This window comes from Dermacentor andersoni, chromosome 10 (genome assembly GCF_023375885.2).
Source record: "Dermacentor andersoni chromosome 10, qqDerAnde1_hic_scaffold, whole genome shotgun sequence".
NCBI classification, from domain to species: Eukaryota; Metazoa; Arthropoda; class Arachnida; order Ixodida; family Ixodidae; genus Dermacentor; species Dermacentor andersoni.
The window spans coordinates 139,128,176-139,144,943 of NC_092823.1; the positions used below are offsets into that span (position 1 = coordinate 139,128,176).

At 50.6% G+C, this 16,768-nt stretch overlaps 2 protein-coding genes across 3 annotated transcripts in view; one reads left to right on the top strand and one right to left on the bottom strand.

Annotated features, from left to right (window-relative positions):
- LOC126545210 (isobutyryl-CoA dehydrogenase, mitochondrial-like) overlaps positions 1–16,768 on the top strand; it is a 149,719-nt gene that overhangs the window by 75,245 nt on the left and 57,706 nt on the right. Inside the window, exon 7 of one of the 2 annotated variants that reach the window (XM_050192971.3) lies at positions 16,226–16,378. The exons of the other annotated variant lie outside the window; for it this stretch is intronic. Within the exon in view, the coding sequence (XP_050048928.1) occupies positions 16,226–16,378 (153 nt within the window). The remainder of the gene's footprint in view (positions 1–16,225; positions 16,379–16,768) is intronic. 2 annotated transcript variants of the gene reach the window in all.
- LOC140213685 (uncharacterized) lies at positions 1,130–4,721 on the bottom strand. The gene is made up of 2 exons (XM_072284934.1): positions 3,872–4,721; positions 1,130–1,359 (listed from the first exon to the last, which is right to left on the bottom strand). Exons 1-2 carry the CDS (start codon positions 4,719–4,721, stop codon positions 1,130–1,132), a joined length of 1,080 nt encoding a protein of 359 aa, XP_072141035.1.

Here is a 16,768-nt window from a genome sequence, read left to right on the forward strand (position 1 = left end):
TTTCGATCTCTGTAGTGCCGATACAGCAATCCTCCTCTCTCATGTATCGTCACGTTGCGCCTAGCAATGCCTTCTTTAGCTGTGTGATGTAGTTTAACTAAGCTGTCATCCTTTTTTTGCTCGGCTGCCAGTGACTCTCTGTCCACACGTAAGAGCTGATCAAAGTTCTTTGAGGCCGGTGATAGTAACGACCCTGTCTCGCTTGCGAGTGCGTCAGCTGGCTCTTCCTGCAGGCGTGAACTTTGACACCCTAGTGATACGCTCTCATTGAGCTGGTCGGCTGGCAGTGTTTCCTCAACCGTTTTTCCGTCCCTCGAGCCTAGCTCGTATTCGGTTACTGAAGTTACCTGTTTTGCTACTTCCGCTGGAGCAGCTTTTGCATTTTCAGCTGAAAGCGACGCGATTTTACGAGCTTGGCCTGGCGTCAATGCACGTACTACGCCCACTCCAAGTTTAAGCCCTTTGTCACGCAGGAACTGATCCGACCGATTCGAAAAAATGTAAGGGTACTGCAGCGACAAGAATTTGAAAACTGCAGCTTGGGTCACTAGTGTCGTGTTTCCGCGTCGAACGACACCGTCTTGAACATGAACGGGAATGATCCCCCGCCTTTATTGCTCCGTAGTGTATATACATATGTGTGCATGTCACACATGCGCAGGGCATCGCATCAAGGGCCGTGGCATGGCAAGAACTAAACACGATAACACAGCAACGATTATGCCACATCTCCTCTTTTCCAACAAAATAACAACCAAATAAATAATGATAAACACAGTCAAAAGAAACGTACTGCTTTACATTCAGAAATCCCGTAACGGTCTGGTTTTCTTACAGCTCTGCCGAATCGTGTAACGTATTCGCCTGGTACCTGCGGCGAAACATTACCCTGATGTATGGGGTCCCTTTGGAGGGCTTGGAAGTTAGGCTGATCGCTAACTTCTGCATTTTCCAGGCTAGGGGGAAACTTGTATGTCTCGTTGTAAGAATCTGGAATTCTGCTTGGCGCTTGCTTGACTAGAAATTTCCTGTTGCGTTCGATCTGGATGCCGCTCTCCAACGTGACGACATACGACCGCGGCCGTTTTGCCCGCTGACAGATGACGCCTTCCCGCCTGCAGTCCGTGACCTAGACAGAATCACCGGGTGCCAATGGGACAAGGTGTCGGGCCGCATGACGGCGGTCATAATTTTGCCGCTGCTTTTCCCGGCCAACTGCATCCTTCTTCCGTACCTCTTTCAGGTTGGGTGTCTTTGGTACCAGCCTGTTCGGATGGAGAGGCAGGGTTGTACGAAGCCGCCGCCCCATGAGCAGCTCCGCTGGCGTCTTGCCTAGTGGTCCCGGGGTGTCCCTGTAGGCTAACAGAGCCAAATAGGGATCATGAGACTTTAGCAGTAGCCCTTTTACCGTTTTCACCATTCGTTCTACCTCTCCGTTTGCCTGCGGGTACCTAGGGCTACACGTCACACCTTTGAATCCATAGACCTTCGCGAACTGCTTAAATTCTTCACTGACAAATTGAGCTCCGTTATCCGTGACAAGCACTTCGGGTATGCCGTGCCTAGCGAAGACATCTTTGACATGACCAACAACACAAGTGCTGGTGAGCGATTCCAGTAAACACAATTCTGGAAATCGAGATAGAAAATCCACTAAGAGCAAGTAGTTACGGCCGTTGAGATGGAAGATATCTGCTGCGACCCTTTGCCAAGGTCGAATAGGTGTCTGGGTTGGGATCATTGGTTCACTCGGCTGTTCTCTAAACTGCGAACACACGCGGCAATTGACAACCAAAGAAGCTAGTTGAGAGCTCAAGCCTGGCCACCAAACAGACTCCCTTGCTCTCGCCCTGCATCTCACAATACCTTGATGACCTTCGTGAAGCAGACTTAACATTCTATTCTGGAGCGAGAGGGGCACAACGAGGCGAGTTCCATGCATGAGAACCCCTTTACACACGCTCAATGTTGCGCGATACTGCCAATATGACCTCACAACGCTTGATACCGAAGTTGGGCCCGGCCAGCCTTCACGAAGGTAACGGCACAACGTACGGCAGGTCTCGTCCTTTGCCTGCTCTTCAGCGACCAGTCTAAAGTGATCCGTTTCACCCAACTCGGATAACGCACCAGTAACAAACGAGTTTACTTCATCCACAGAAAGGAAGTTCTTGGTTTTTTGCCCTCGCACTGGTGCTCTAGAAAGTGCATCAGCAATTTCCAAATTTTTCCCAGGAACGTATACTACATCAAAACTGAATCGCATCAGACGCATTCGGAATCTCTGAATGCGCGGCGGTACCAAATCTAGGGGAGTCTTTCCTAGCAAAGTCACTAGCGGTTTGTGATCCGTCTCCAGCGTTATGTGTAGTCCACGCACATAACCCTCGAGACGCCCAGTCGCCCATGTTAGAGCTAGGGTCTCCTTTTCAATTTGCGCGTAGCGCATTTCTGTTCGAGTCAGTGATCTTGAAACAAATATAACTGGCCGTCTTTCTTTGTTTGGTTGTACCTGAAGTAAAACTGCACTTAAACCGTACGACGACGCGTCTGCAGAGAGAATGGTTTGATTCCGTGGATCAAACTTTGCCATACACCTATCAGAACAGATAGCGCGTTTTATGCTGTCAAACGCCATCTGCTGAGGCGTTGCCCAAATCCACTCCCTGTGCTTGTGCAGCAACTGACGTAACGGCGCAGACTTCTCAGCTAAGTCTGGAATAAACCGCGAGCAATGATTTGCAAGACCAAGGAACCTCCGCATATCGGCAACATTTTCTGGTGGCTTCATATCAGTGATCGCTACAACTTTTGCAGGATCTGGCAGTATGCCATCTTTGCTCACTCGGCATCCCAAAAAACATAGCTCTTTTACACTGAACTGACATTTTTCACGATTCAAACTGATGCCGGCTTCCGTCAAGCGTCCTAAAGTCTGAAACAATCTCTCATCATGCTCTTTCTGTGAAGAACCAAAGACTAACACATCGTCCATTAAGTTTACGACCCCCGGCATTCCATCACGAAATTCACACATTTGCGTTTGAAAATATTCAGGAGCAGAGGTTATGCCAAACGGCAGGCGTTCAAAGCAATAGCGTCCGAAGGGGGTAATAAACGTGGTCAATAGCCGACAATCCTTGCTTAGCTTTACCTGATGGAATCCCGAGTTCGCGTCAAGTTTAGAAAACACAGCTGCTCCGCTTAGTAACCCGAGTGTCTCATCAACAGTGGGGAGCACAAATCGCTCACGTTTCACCCACTTATTGAGTTGGGTTAGGTCAACACATATTCGCACTTGCCCGGACGGCTTCAAGACGGGCACTATGCCAGCACACCACTCGGTTGGCCCTTCGACTTTACGAATGACCCCGTTCTTTTCCATTTCGTCTAGCTCGCGTTTCACGCCGTCCCGGGTCTGCTTTGATATTAATACAGTATTCTCCTTTCATGGCACCCAAACCGCAGAACAAAGAGGGGAAGCACGTTTGCACAGCTTGGTGGATCGAAACTTCGTCTACAAATTTCACTATTCCCGAAGCTTCTATTGCTGGCAAGCCTAAAATGACATTACTCCCCGAGTTAATGACGAAAACGTCCTGCCTAACCAAACATCGTTTCCACAGAATGTCTGCAGTGAACTGTCCTTTCAGATCTAACACTTCATTGCCTGGCCCTTTTAAAATTACGTTGGAACGCTCTAGAGTCTTGGGTACGCCAGGAAATGATGCTGGAACAACGTTTACCTCTGCTCCTGTGTCAGTCTTAGCAGACACTGTGACCCCATTAATAGCGACCTGAACAAAACGAGCTCTTGCAATTGTGCCAGCTAAAGTCCCAACAAAATAGATGGCACACTCTGTTTGCTCACTCAATGTAGCTGTCCGGGGAACACTGCACAAATCTACCTCGGATGCGCTTGCTTCGGCGATCGTGAAGTTCTGCTTTTGTGGGCAGACCGCGGCGAAATGTCCCCGTTGTTGGCACCTGTAGCACATTGCCCCCCTTGCAGGGCACGATGACGTTAAATGACGGGCCCTGCCGCAAGCCGCGCACTTTCGGACGTCTTCTTTGGCCCATTGGTCCACTGGACGTCCCCGGCTTGCTCGTTGATGAATTCCGTCGACCTCTACGCTGGCTGGTTGGTGGTATGGACTGCTGTGAAGTTTCTGTTGTTGTTGCTGTAGCGCTTCCTTCATCCTTGCCTTTGTCAGTGCCGTTTTCAGAGTTAGTGCAGCGTCCATTTGTAGGGCCTCGGACAACTTTGTGTCACGTAGTCCAACCACGAAACGGTCGAGGATCATCCGTTCTTTCATCACGCCATAGTCACAGTTATCTGCCAAAGTATGTAGGGCCGTTACATACCGGTCCATCGATTCGCCTGAAACTTGGTGGCGACGATGAAAACACGCACTTTCGTACACCAAATTGCGCGTGGCAATGAAGTAGGCGTCGAAACGTTTTTTCACCACTTCATAGTCCTTTGACTGTTCTTCAGACAGCTCAAAGGTCTTGAATACGTTGCGTGCCTGCCGCCCCATGGTATACAGCAGCGTGCGTACCTGAGCCTCTTGAGTTCGCTCATTAAGGCCGGAAGCAAATCGATAATCATCGAATTCTTGCACCCACGCCGGCCACTCTGACGCATTGTCAAAGTTGAAGCTCGTTGGTGGCTGTACCGGAAAGAGCTGGCGCGAAATACCACTTTCCTCACGCGCCATGGCTCGAAGCTCTTGTTCCGTTATCGTGTCCGAGCCGAGGACGCCAACGATGAAGGTCGGCCGTACCTGTATCTTCTCACGTCGCCCGTGGTTCCACCCACTTTGCGAAGGCCACTTCTGACACCATGTCGTGTTTCCGCGTCGAACGACACCATCTTGAACATCAACGGGAATGAACCCCCGCCTTTATTGCTCCGTAGTATATATACATATGTGTGCATGTCATGCATGCGCAGGGCATCGCATCAAGGGCCGTGGCATGGCAAGAACTAAACACGATAACACAGCAACGATTATGCCACAACTAGCTCCCCGAATGATCCACTGATTTTGACTTTGGCCATGGGCAGATACGCGCTGTGTTCTTCTACAATCTGTTTAATCCATGCTACCTCTCCAGTGAAGTCATCTACCGTCACGTAAGACGGATGGACAATGTCCATAGTGGCGGCACTGTCTCCCTGCACCCTGCATGGTTTGTCATTAACTTGCAGGTCGTGAAGATATGGGCTTAAAAGTTCCATATTCTCGTCTTTTCCATCCACATAGGAGAAAACTATGCTAGGTTTCCCGCAGATTACAGCGATATGTCCGAGTTTGTGGCACTTTTACCAGCAGATTGGTCTAAAAGATTGGAATTTTCTTTTCTGCTCTTTTTGTACGGTTTCCCCGTTTGATTTCTCCTCGCTCTTTTCTGAGGGCTTTTCCTCCACGTCTACAGGCTCCGGTCGCTTATCCTGCGAACCCTTTTTGAACGGAAATGGTTTCCGCGGTACATTTCTACCGTCCCAATTTCCGTCCTCGGCGTTCAACTTTCTACGCGTTATGTACACTTCAGCCGCCCTTTACGCAGTGTTTACATTTCCTCTGTCTTGTACGCACAGCTTCACAGATGGTGGGATGCTTTTGTAAAACTGCTCTAGATACATGCATTCAATAAACGTGTCTCTGCTCTCGTACGCTTCCGCGCTTTTCAGCCACTCGACTAGGTTTGCCTTTAAGCTATATGCAAACTCCGGGTATCCCTCGCTATCCTTCTTGCCTGTGCTTCTAAACCTTGTCCGAAAAGCTTCGGCTGAAAGGTGGTACTTCTTCAGAAGACCAGCCTTGACCTTCGCGTAATCATATGCATCTTCCGCACTGAGTCTGGCGATTACTGCCGCAGCCTCACCAGTCAACATAGACGGCAACCACTGTGGCCATGCATGTACGCGGGCCGAAGTTCACCTCGCAAGTCCTTTCAAAATTTCCTAGGAACAAGCCCATGTCGTTCCCGACTTCAAATGTCTTTAACAGCCTGTCCATGCGGTATGATTCTGCCTCACTTGATCGTCCCAGAGCCCCTTCACTTCCTTGAGACCACTCCAAACGTTTGCTTTCAGGTTCAAGTTGCATTTTTCCTAACTCACGATCTTTCTCGCGTTCCTCTCTGTCCCGTTCTTCTCTGTCCCTAAAAAGTTGTAACCCAATTTCAATGTCCTCCTCACTCACTTGTTGGGAAATTAGCTGAAATAATTCCGATTTTAGCATTTCCTCGCGTACCTCTAGGCCCAGTTCCTCACCAACAATCAACAATTCGTCTCTCAGCAGTGTCTTTAACGCCATGATTGCTGCTTTACTGCCTTGGTCCTGCTCGCTAAACCTACCTAGGAAAACGCAACCTAGCTAACAATCAACAATCCAGCTTCCCTACTGTTCTAAACAGAAGAACTACAAAATGAAACCTAGAGAGTCAAAGCAAGAAGCAAGCACTCACCGCAGACACAGCACCACGTCGCAAAGTCCGTCTCACCCCTGTCAGCTAGTTGTAATGTTTGGGGTCGGGCATGAAATAGATGGTAGCTGGCCGATGCTGTCGCCCAACTTATCCACGCTGAGGACATTGTTGAAGGGAGAGACTTGTTCTCATCGAGAACGTGGAATATGGGATTTATTTAGAGTATCTACATGAGAACGTTACAGTTCATCAGTCTAACATGACCAAGAGTAGTGCACCCTGAGGAGCCGCTAACGGCTCCTTAAGTACACTCTGTCCTCCCTAGATCGCTAGGTGAGGAAAAAACGTGGAAAAAGCGTCCAAAGTGATCGTAGCCGACCCTACTTTCATGGGGAGGGTTTACGCACTCACTTCCGCACAGGTTTCACTGACCACACCGAGGTGAGATGGTTCTCGCAGACGCGGGTCCTGCCCCGAGCAGGCGCCTCTTCAGCCCAGTGTTGACCCTGCAGACAATGACCGCCGCGTCTGTCCATGACTTCCAAGCCCCGTGAGACGGCCGCAAGATATCTTATCCCAGGAGTTCCACCGCTTCAAACAAGACGTGGCGGCCACGGCAAATCCACTAACAATACTTGGTCCGCCGACCGCGTTTAGTCATAGCGGCGCGAGGGGGTGTTGATGCGGCACATCGTCGCCCCTACAAAGCGAGTCGCCGTAGCACGTGGGTAGAGTCCCCAGGTCGCTTCTGGGAAGCTCGCCAACCCTTCAGCAGCAGCTGGCTGGGGAAATTTTGTAGGTCGGTATCCTTGCAGGCCGTTCGTAACAGCATGTGTGCGATTGCTCGCGACTGCGCCGACATTGGCGTCATCATCAACAAATTAAACCCTCGTCGTACAGACGGAATTACTTCTAAATTCTTGCAGAATGCTACTGAATATTGTCACGAGTGGTGCTACACACCGGCAATTACAGAAGACAAGCGCACAGCAAGACAACCATTTATTGAGGCGAACTTGTGCCCCACATAACCAAAAGCAACTAGCCCAATAGCAACATGTGCAAGCATGGACAGCAATCGACAAAAGAACGAACACCCCCTATCTGCGGGCAGTATTTAAAGGCTGTGAAGTAACGTGCGTAGAACTATCGCGGGAGATAGCGCGAGTTGCCCTGCCTGATACGATGGACCCATCGTAGATACGACGCTATCGCGGTAGGTTTGCGCGAGTGCTCACACGCGTTAACATCCGTCATTCGGACGCCACCGGCACAGATGCAAAGCCCGAAAGGCACGTGGCATTGCTCCCCTCCAAAAAAAGCATCGTCTCGATGTTGAAAATAAGCACTTAGGTAAGTAAGTACACAGTACTAGAGTTCGTGGTGAACACAAAGTAAAGAAAAAACTACGCTAGAAGTTTTCTAACGTGCGTAATACGGCTTCATGCGCACAACATGAACGATTTCAGGCCGTGCGCGCCGTCGCTGAGAGTTCGTCAGCCCGTCAGGAATGACCTCATAGTTCAATGCACCCACACGGCGGACAATCTTGTATGGGCCGAAATAACGTCGAAGAAGCTTCTCGCTGAGGCCTCGTCGGCGAACTGGTGCCCATACCCAAACTTGGTCGCCGGGCGTGTATTCTTGATGGCGGTGTCGAAGGTTGTAGTGCCGGGCGTCAATTGCTTGCTGTCTTACTGTTCGTACTCGAGCGAGCTGCCGGGCCTCTTCGGCGCGCTGCTGAAACGTCGCCACGTCAGGATGTGGGTCACCTTCATTCACATGAGGGAGCATGGCGTCGAGTGTCGTAGTCACTTCCCGGCCGTAAACAAGAGCGAACGGTGTCAACCCAGTTGTCTCCTGAATGGCGGTATTATATGCGAAGGTGACATAAGGGAGTACTTCGTCCCACGTTTTATGTTCTACGTCAACGTACATCGACATCATGTCCGCCAGCGTTTTATTTAGCCGTTCCGTGAGACCATTACTTTGCGGATGGTATGCGGTAGTTCTGCGGTGAGTAGTTTGGCTGTACCGTAGTATGGCCTGCATCAGGTCACTACAGAATGCTGTGCCCCTGTCAGTGATAATGACCTCTGGCGCGCCGTGACGCAGGACGATATGAAAAATAAAAAATCTGGCGGCTTCTTCAGCGGTGGCTCTTGAGAGGGCGCACGTTTCTGCGTAGCGCGTCAAGTAATCCGTCGCAACTATAATCCATTTGTTCCCAGCGGTGGACGTCGGAAAAGGCCCAAGAAAGTCCAATCCAACTTGCTGGAACGGTTTTCTCGAGGGTTTGATCGGTTGCAGGAATCCGGCAGGTTTCGTTGGGGGAGTCTTGCGGCGTTGACACTCTGCACGTACGGACGTAGTGCTTGACTTCTTCGGCAATACGCGGCCAGTAATAACTTTCTCGAATCCGCGCGAGTGTTCGTGCAGAGTCGAGGTGTCCAGATGTTGCTTCATCATGAGACGCCAGCAAAATTTCTGCACGTAGCGACGATGGTACAACAAGAAGGTAGGCCTTCTTCGTAGGATCGAAGTTCTTTTTGGTTAGGACACCACTTCTCAAGCAGAAAGCTGACACACTGCGCTTGAAGATTTGTGGCACCCTGTCACTTCGTCCTTCAAGGTACTCAATGAGGCCACTAAGTTCAGGGTCGGTCCGCTGTTGCGTGGCGAAATCGGAGGCGGTAACCATGCCAAGAAAGGTAGAGTCGTCGTCTGTACACGGTGGTGGTTGCTCGACGGGGGCTCGGGACAGACAGTCTGCGTCTGAATGCTTTCTTCCGTTCTTGTAGACTACGGAGATATCGAACTCCTGCAGCCGCAAACTCCATCTTGCGAGGCGTCCGGACGGGTCCTTCAGGTTTGCTAACCAGCATAACGCATGGTGATCGGTAACGACAGTAAAAGGTCGGCCGTATACATATGGGCGAAATTTTGATGTTGCCCACACTATTGCCAGACATTCTTTTTCCGTTGTGGAATAGTTTGACTCGGCCTTCGATAAAGAACGACTGGCATAGGCGATGACGTGTTCTCGTCCGTTCTGTCTCTGAACAAGAACGGCGCCGAGCCCGTAACTGCTGGCGTCGGTGTGGATTTCAGTTTCCGCCTTGTCGTCGAAGTGCGCCAAAATGGGTGGCGATTGGAGACGGCGCTGGAGCTCTCGAAACGCTTCTTCTTGTGGTGCATGCCATACAAGCGGGACGTCCTCTTTTGTCAGGCGTGTCAAAGGCTCTGCGATACGCGAGAAGTCTTTGACGAAACGTCTGTAGTAGGCGCAAAGTCCGAGAAACCTTCTGACGCCTCTCTTTTCACGGGGCGGTGGAAAGTGTCGCACGGCAGCTGTCTTCTCTGGGTCTGGTAAGATGCCTGCAGAGTTCACAACGTGGCCCAGGAATTTCAGCTGTGCGTAGGCGAAGCGACATTTTTCAGGCTTCAGCGTAAGTCCGGAAGACTTGATAGCATGCAGTACCACCTCTAGCCTGCTAAGGTGTTCGTCGAAGGTAGAAGCGAATACTATCACATCATCAAGATATACCAGACAAGTCTGCCACTTAAGTCCAGCCAATACGGTGTCCATTACTCTTTGGAAGGTTGCAGGGGCAGTACACAGCCCAAATGGCATGACCTTGAACTGGTATAAGCCATCTGGTGTAATGAACGCAGTCTTTTCGCGATCTCTTTCGTCAACCTCTACCTGCCAATAGCCGCTCTTTAGGTCCATGGACGAGAAGTATCTTGCATTGCAAAGGCGGTCCAAGGCGTCGTCAATTCGAGGGAGCGGGTAGACGTCCTTTCTCGTGACCTTGTTGAGTCGGCGGTAATCGACACAGAATCTTAGGGTGTTGTCTCTTTTTTTCACGAGCACGACGGGGGAAGCCCAGGGACTTTGAGAGGGTTCGATGACGTCGTCGTGCAGCATTTCTTTTATCTGTTTCCTGATTGCTTCCCGTTCTTTCATGGACACGCGGTACGGCGACTGGTGAATAGGCCGTGTACATTCATCTGTTATTATCCGATGCTTTGTAAGCGTCGTTTGGCGAATCTTGGACGATGTAGCGAAGCAATCCTGGTAGGTATGAAGCAGTTTCTGCAGCCGTTCTTGTCTCGCTTGAGGTAGATCAGGGTTTATATCGAATGAAATGTCAGGAGGTCGAGGTGCGAGTTCGTTTTCGAGCGTGAGGACGTTGCCTATGTCGGGAATGGTCTCGAAGAGCGCCACCGTGGTTCCTTTAGCGAGATGACGGTATTCCGAGCAGAAATTCGTTATCAGTATATTGGCTGTTCCTTCGACCAGGCGGACGATCCCTCTTGCTACTGACAACCCCCGCTCAAACAGCAAACTTGGGTTCGCTTCGACCAATCCCTCCATGCAGCTGCCGTTGTTGGTACCCACTGCGATCAGAGTACTCGACCGGGGTGGCAACGTGATATGTTCATCGAGAATCGCGAGTGAAGCAGATAATGCAGGACTTAAATCGTGCGCGATGGCGTTCTCTGGTGAAAGACTTATGGTCTGTGCCTGTAGATTAATGACCGCACTGTTTGCCGAAAGGAGATCTACGCCCAGAATGACGTCACGGGAGCACTGCTCTAGGACGATGAAAATGGTAGGGTACGTGTGTCCTCGCACCGCTACACGAGCCGTACATCTTCCCTTTGGCGTTACTACGTGACCACCTGCTGTTCGTATCTGTGGGCCGTCCCAAGCAGTAAGAACTTTCCTTAGTTTAGTGGCAAACACTGCGCTCACGACGGAGAAGTCAGCACCGGTGTCAACCAGTGCAAACACATCCCGGTTGTCTATCTTCACTGCTAGGTCTGTGGATTTTGTTGTGGTATTGCACGTGCGTCGGGGTGCGGTGCTGCGGCTTTGCCGGTATTTGCTACTGACGGATCGCTTGGTTTCGTCGCTGGCATGAAGATTATATTGTCGCGTCGTTGACACATTTTGTTCGGGCGGCGCAGGCGTAGTTTCATCCCTAGAATGTTGCGGCGGGGGAGGGTTTTCAGCAGTGCGACTGGCCGCAACCGTGCCTCCACCGGTTGCCGTCCTCAGTTTCCCAAGCCAGGGCTGGGGGACCTTCCCCGCACTGCTTCCGCGTAGCTAGGACGAGGAGAAGTAGAGCGGCGGGATGAGGGTGACGGCGACCTGTAGCGGCTTGTTGACGAATTCTGCCTTTGTAGGTAGTGTTCTATCTCAAGTGGCCTTTGGCCAGGTTGCCGACGTGGAGCCCCGATAGGGAACCCACGGATGCCGAGGTTCCTGTAGAAGCAGCGACGGTATACATGGCCGGGCTCGCCGCAGTGGAAGCATAAAGGACGCTGGTCGGGAGTCCTCCAGACGTCGGACTTTCTCGGGGCTGCCTGTTCGACTCTAGGCGGGCGGTCATTTGGTCGTGAGCGTTGCAACGGCGTGTACGCCGATCTTGTCGGCCGCACTTGGCTTTGCACCGCGGCGGCATACGACATAACCTGAGGTGGTCGAGGGGTATATTCCGGTGCTTGGTGCGGCTGAACTAGTGGCCCTGTTCCCAGTGCCTGCTGGACTTCTTGCCTGATAACGTCGCTGAGCGCTGCGACTTGAAGACTGGAGCTAGGGAACATTTTACGAAGTTCCTCTTGTACTACAGCCTTGATTGTGTCGTGAAGGTTGCTCCTGCTCACGGTGTCGAATTCCGTGGGAGACGCACCACAGACCAGAGCAGGGCGTCCGTACTGTCTTCTCCGAACGTCGAGTGTTTTTTCCATGGCTGCGGCTTCACTTAAAAATTCAGCGACTGTTTTCGGTGGGTTCCGCATAAGCCCAGCGAAAAGCTCTTCTTTCACTCCTCTGATAAGAAAACCAAGCTTCTTTTCTTCCGGCATTTCTGGGTCGGCCCGACCAAAAAGATTCTTCATTTCTTCCACGAAGACGGCCACGCTTTCGTTGGGCAGCTGGAGACGTGTTTGAAGTTGTCGCTCTGCTCTTTCTTTGCGAAGGACACTTGTAAATGTAACAAGAAGGCTTCGCTTGAAGTCTTCCCATGTCCTGAGCTGCGACTCTTGGTTGGTGAACCACGTACGTGCAGACTCCTCCAGCGCGAAGTAAACGTGCTGCAGCTTCGCGTCGTCGTCCCACTTGTTGTAGCTCGCCACGCGCTCGAACTGTTCGAGCCAGTCTTCAGGATCATCGCAGGGATTTCCACGGAATGTTGGTGGCTCCCGTGGCTGCTGCAACACGACGGCTGTAGGAGTGATGGGCTCGCTCATCTTGACTGTCGTGGCCTGTTTTGCAGGGCGTGTCTTCTCTGGTAGGAAGCCGTACTCAGGGGAGAGCCCAAGATTCCGGCGACTTCTTCGTGGGTCGTCTTCTTCTGGCTGATGCAGACTGGTGTCACGAGTGCCTGAACGAGCGCTGGACATACCCAGCACCTCCACCAGTTGTCACGAGTGGTGCTACACACCGGTAATTACAGAAGACGAGCGCACAGCAAGACAACCATTTATTCAGGCGAACTTGTGCCCCACATAACCAAAAGCAACTAGCCCAATAGCAACATGTGCAAGCATGGACAGCAATCGACAAAAGAACGAACACCCCCTATTTGCGGGCAGTATTTAAAGGCTGTGAAGTAACGTGCGTAGAACTATCGCGGGAGATAGCGCGAGTTGCCCTGCCTGATACGATGGGCCCATCGTAGATACGACGCTATCGCGGTAGGTTTGCGCGAGTGCTCACACGCGTTCACATCCGTCATTCGGACGCCACCGGCACAGATGCAAAGCCCGAAAGGCACGTGGCAATATAATTGATTAATGTGAGAATGCGTCAGTTAATTTCCTTTGCCTTTATCCTCTGGTAGCTTCAACACTAGTTAAGGAGGGAAGGTGTTTAAGGTCCGAAATCGTCGCCCCTCGATGATTCGAGTACACGGTGGCAGCGCGAAGGAAGATCCGTTGTCTGGTTAAGAGAAGCTTTATTCAAATGCCAAGGCGTCTGTCCGAGTCGAAGCCCTAAACTAAGCCCTCCTTCACGTAACCAAAACGTGACTTTTAAACCCTCAGCTGCACAAAAGAGTCAGAAACCAGCCAATCACACATGTAAGTTGACCCCATTGCAATCAATAGCGCAACCTTTGTGCCGCACACAGCATTGGTGGAAACAGTGGCACACTTTACAACACGCCAGGGGATAAGTTTGCGCAGACACGTGTCATCTTCCTCTCCCCTGCGGTAGGCTCCGGGTATCCGCGTTGATGTCTTCCCCTTTTCTCCTGCAAGTGGCCGCTACGCAAGCTGCGAGAATGTTTCAACAAAACCGCGGCTTATTGACGGCATGTCTGCCGGACAGTGGGCTGCCCTGCCGGTACTAAGAAAACTCGGTCCCTTTTGCATATGTGGGCCGGTTCGCTTGAAATCCAAACACCACAATAGGGACCCGATGGCGATCGCACACAATCGCATCCATCGATCGTAACCGGCTAAGAGGTCATAAAGATATCGCCGTTTTCACAAAGCATTCTCAGGCGGCGTGCTCGGATGCAAAACATTGACACTCAAACCGGATGAGCAGTGTCGCGTCGCCCAATTTCCGTGACCGAGATGGTCGACGGGACATGTGGAAATTGCATAGGCATTGGCGGTGGTGGCGACGTCAAGCACCCCCTACCTTTTAGCTTCGCGCCTGTCTCCGTGAACGCTCCCCTTCAGCTCGGACCGTCTTTCCTTTTGTTCCGAGCGAGGGTGCAGATCTAGAGCCTCTTCTACGGCGCAACCACTAATCCGATTTCTTTCCACGCGTGGGTGTCTCCTGCGTCCCCTCTTCGCGGAACCACCCGCGTCCTTCGTTTCTGACTATTGGCCGATACAGTAGCGTGTGAAATCGGCCTGCGCTTTGCTGTACTCGCATAAACTGGGCCACGCAACAACGGCAAGACCAACTCCCTAACCTCAAACTGACTGCGGCCTTACAAAATCGCTAAACGAAAGTTATTTACCCGTGGTTTCGAAAACAGGTAAGTCGAATCCACTTGATAAATGCGGAAATGCACACCCTTCATCCAACTATCGCCATATTTTTCTTACATCATTACTACGTAAAATATTCAAACATCTGATGCTTTCCCGTTTCGCTGAATTCCTTGAATTGAATAATTATTTTGACGCCGCACAGCACGGTTTTCGGAAGTCCCTGTCGTGTGAAACAGAAATGCTAATAATGTTCACTAACGACGACGTGCATGCTTTTCCGTATTCTGGCTTTGTAACAGGTTATTTATTTGTAGATTTTTCTAAGGTGCTTGATAAGACTATTCAGCTGTTTATACTAAAGCTGGGTCATCTTAACATAGGCCGACTGCTTCATCGCTTGGTTGTTAACTTCGTATTAATCAAACTCAGTATGTGTCCTCTAATAAAGCCGGCTGACCTCCAAGCCCTGTCGGCTCTGTGTGCCTCGGCTCCCTTATTTGTACTTGAGATTTTTTTTTATCTATATAAACCACTTACACGTATCTAGCCCTTTTCTTATTCTTTGCTGTGCCGTATATGGGAATAAAACTAACGACTCTGACATTATAGCCTCGCAGATTGAGCTTCAATACATTAACGCTTGGTGTAACAAATGGAACATAGAACTTAACATCACTAAATGCAAATCAATGAGAATCTCAACGAATAAATCTCCCTGCCCGGCTATACCGAACTAAATATGTACAACTTGATTTAGTGAATAAATGCAAATCTATGACATTACTAATGACCTCTCATGGGAAACACATGTAGGACACGTAACCTCAAGACTTAATCAGATGTTAGATACCTGAACCGCAATTTTTCTTTTACACCATGGTCACTGAAGAAGCAAGTTATTATGTTATATACAACCAGTTATTGAACATGCTTCTTCAATATCGGACTCCGGCCCCGTAAACCTAAATGATAAGTTAAAAAGCGTACAGAATTGTTCAGCTCACTTCATTTGATCTAGTTACCACCAAGCCGCCAGCGTAAATAACGTAAAACTGCTCCTGAGCATCGCCCTGCTCTAGGGTCTCCCGCCGTTACATTTGTAATCACAACGCGAGCTCCTTCAGTCGTCGTACTTTCCCACTCCACTTCTGCATGTGCAGATCATCCTTGTAAGATCGCCACACTAAAACGGGCTCCCATTTATTTTTTCCGAAACCTTGCCGCGAGTGGAACCAACCGCGTGACGCATTAGCAAGCGACAGTCACCGATGCCGCATAGCGTTAAATAATGTATGACGAATGTACATCTAATATCAAGTTACTCATTATATCTCTAACAGTGAACAAGGCTCCCATGTGGGAGCCGGGACGTCATTTGGTTTTTTCACTGAATGCTTTTTTATTTCTTGGTCGGTGTTCTTTTTTATTCATCACGTAGTATACAGGGTGTCCCAGCTATCATGCATTGCGTTTTTAAAGAAGACTGACCATTCTACCCGAATATAACAAAGTGCATACATATTGTTCCCATTCGAATAGAGTTGCCGCCAGTAATTTTGTTGATGCCATTCAATTTCATAATTAATTGCAATTAGCTCATATTTTAGCTAAATACTCGACTGTGAGTAATATTTTAGCTAATATTACTGCACTGTGAACAATGCACTTGGTTTTCTTGACCCGCTTTTTTTTTCAACATAATGCACGATAGCTGGAACACCTTGCACACAGTCCCATTCCACGAGCAGAGCACCATCGTAGGCTCGTGGAAAGACGCAGTGCGCTCACTGGATGTGCGTAGAGAGGGTGACCCCTGATCTCGCAGCACAACCAATTCTGCCTGGCGAGGATGGCGACGAAGCTTCAGTCGGCGCGCCTCATCGTGCGCAAAGCAGCCGAGGCGATCGACGAGGACCGGCCCGAGAAGGTCACCATGTGCTGCATGGCCAAGCTGCATGGCACAGAAGAGAGTTTCAAGGTGAGGGACGTTTCGGGCTGCACAGGTGTCCTTTGGTATCAATCGTCACTTGGGTGTCCTTTGGTGCCGGCGTGAGCGCGCGTCTAGCCTGGAGGTCAATCTCCGGCGGGCGCGAAGGCCGAGTTGGGGCGAGATGGCGGTTGGCTGCGTATCCGTGGTCGTCGCGCGCGTCTTGCGCTGATGGTCGCGTAAGCTCATGTTTCAGAGACACGTTGAATGGAGCGGAAGCGCTGGCCGCCGCGTTCTATTGCGCCAGGCGCAGTCCGAGTCTCTCCACCTCCACGCTTTCCGCGCTTTTGCAGATGAAGCCCCACCGGCCTGCTCTTCCGTGGGGGGACTACCCTAACTCGCAACGTATTCTGTAGCACTGCCCCCCACCTGTCTCTCCCT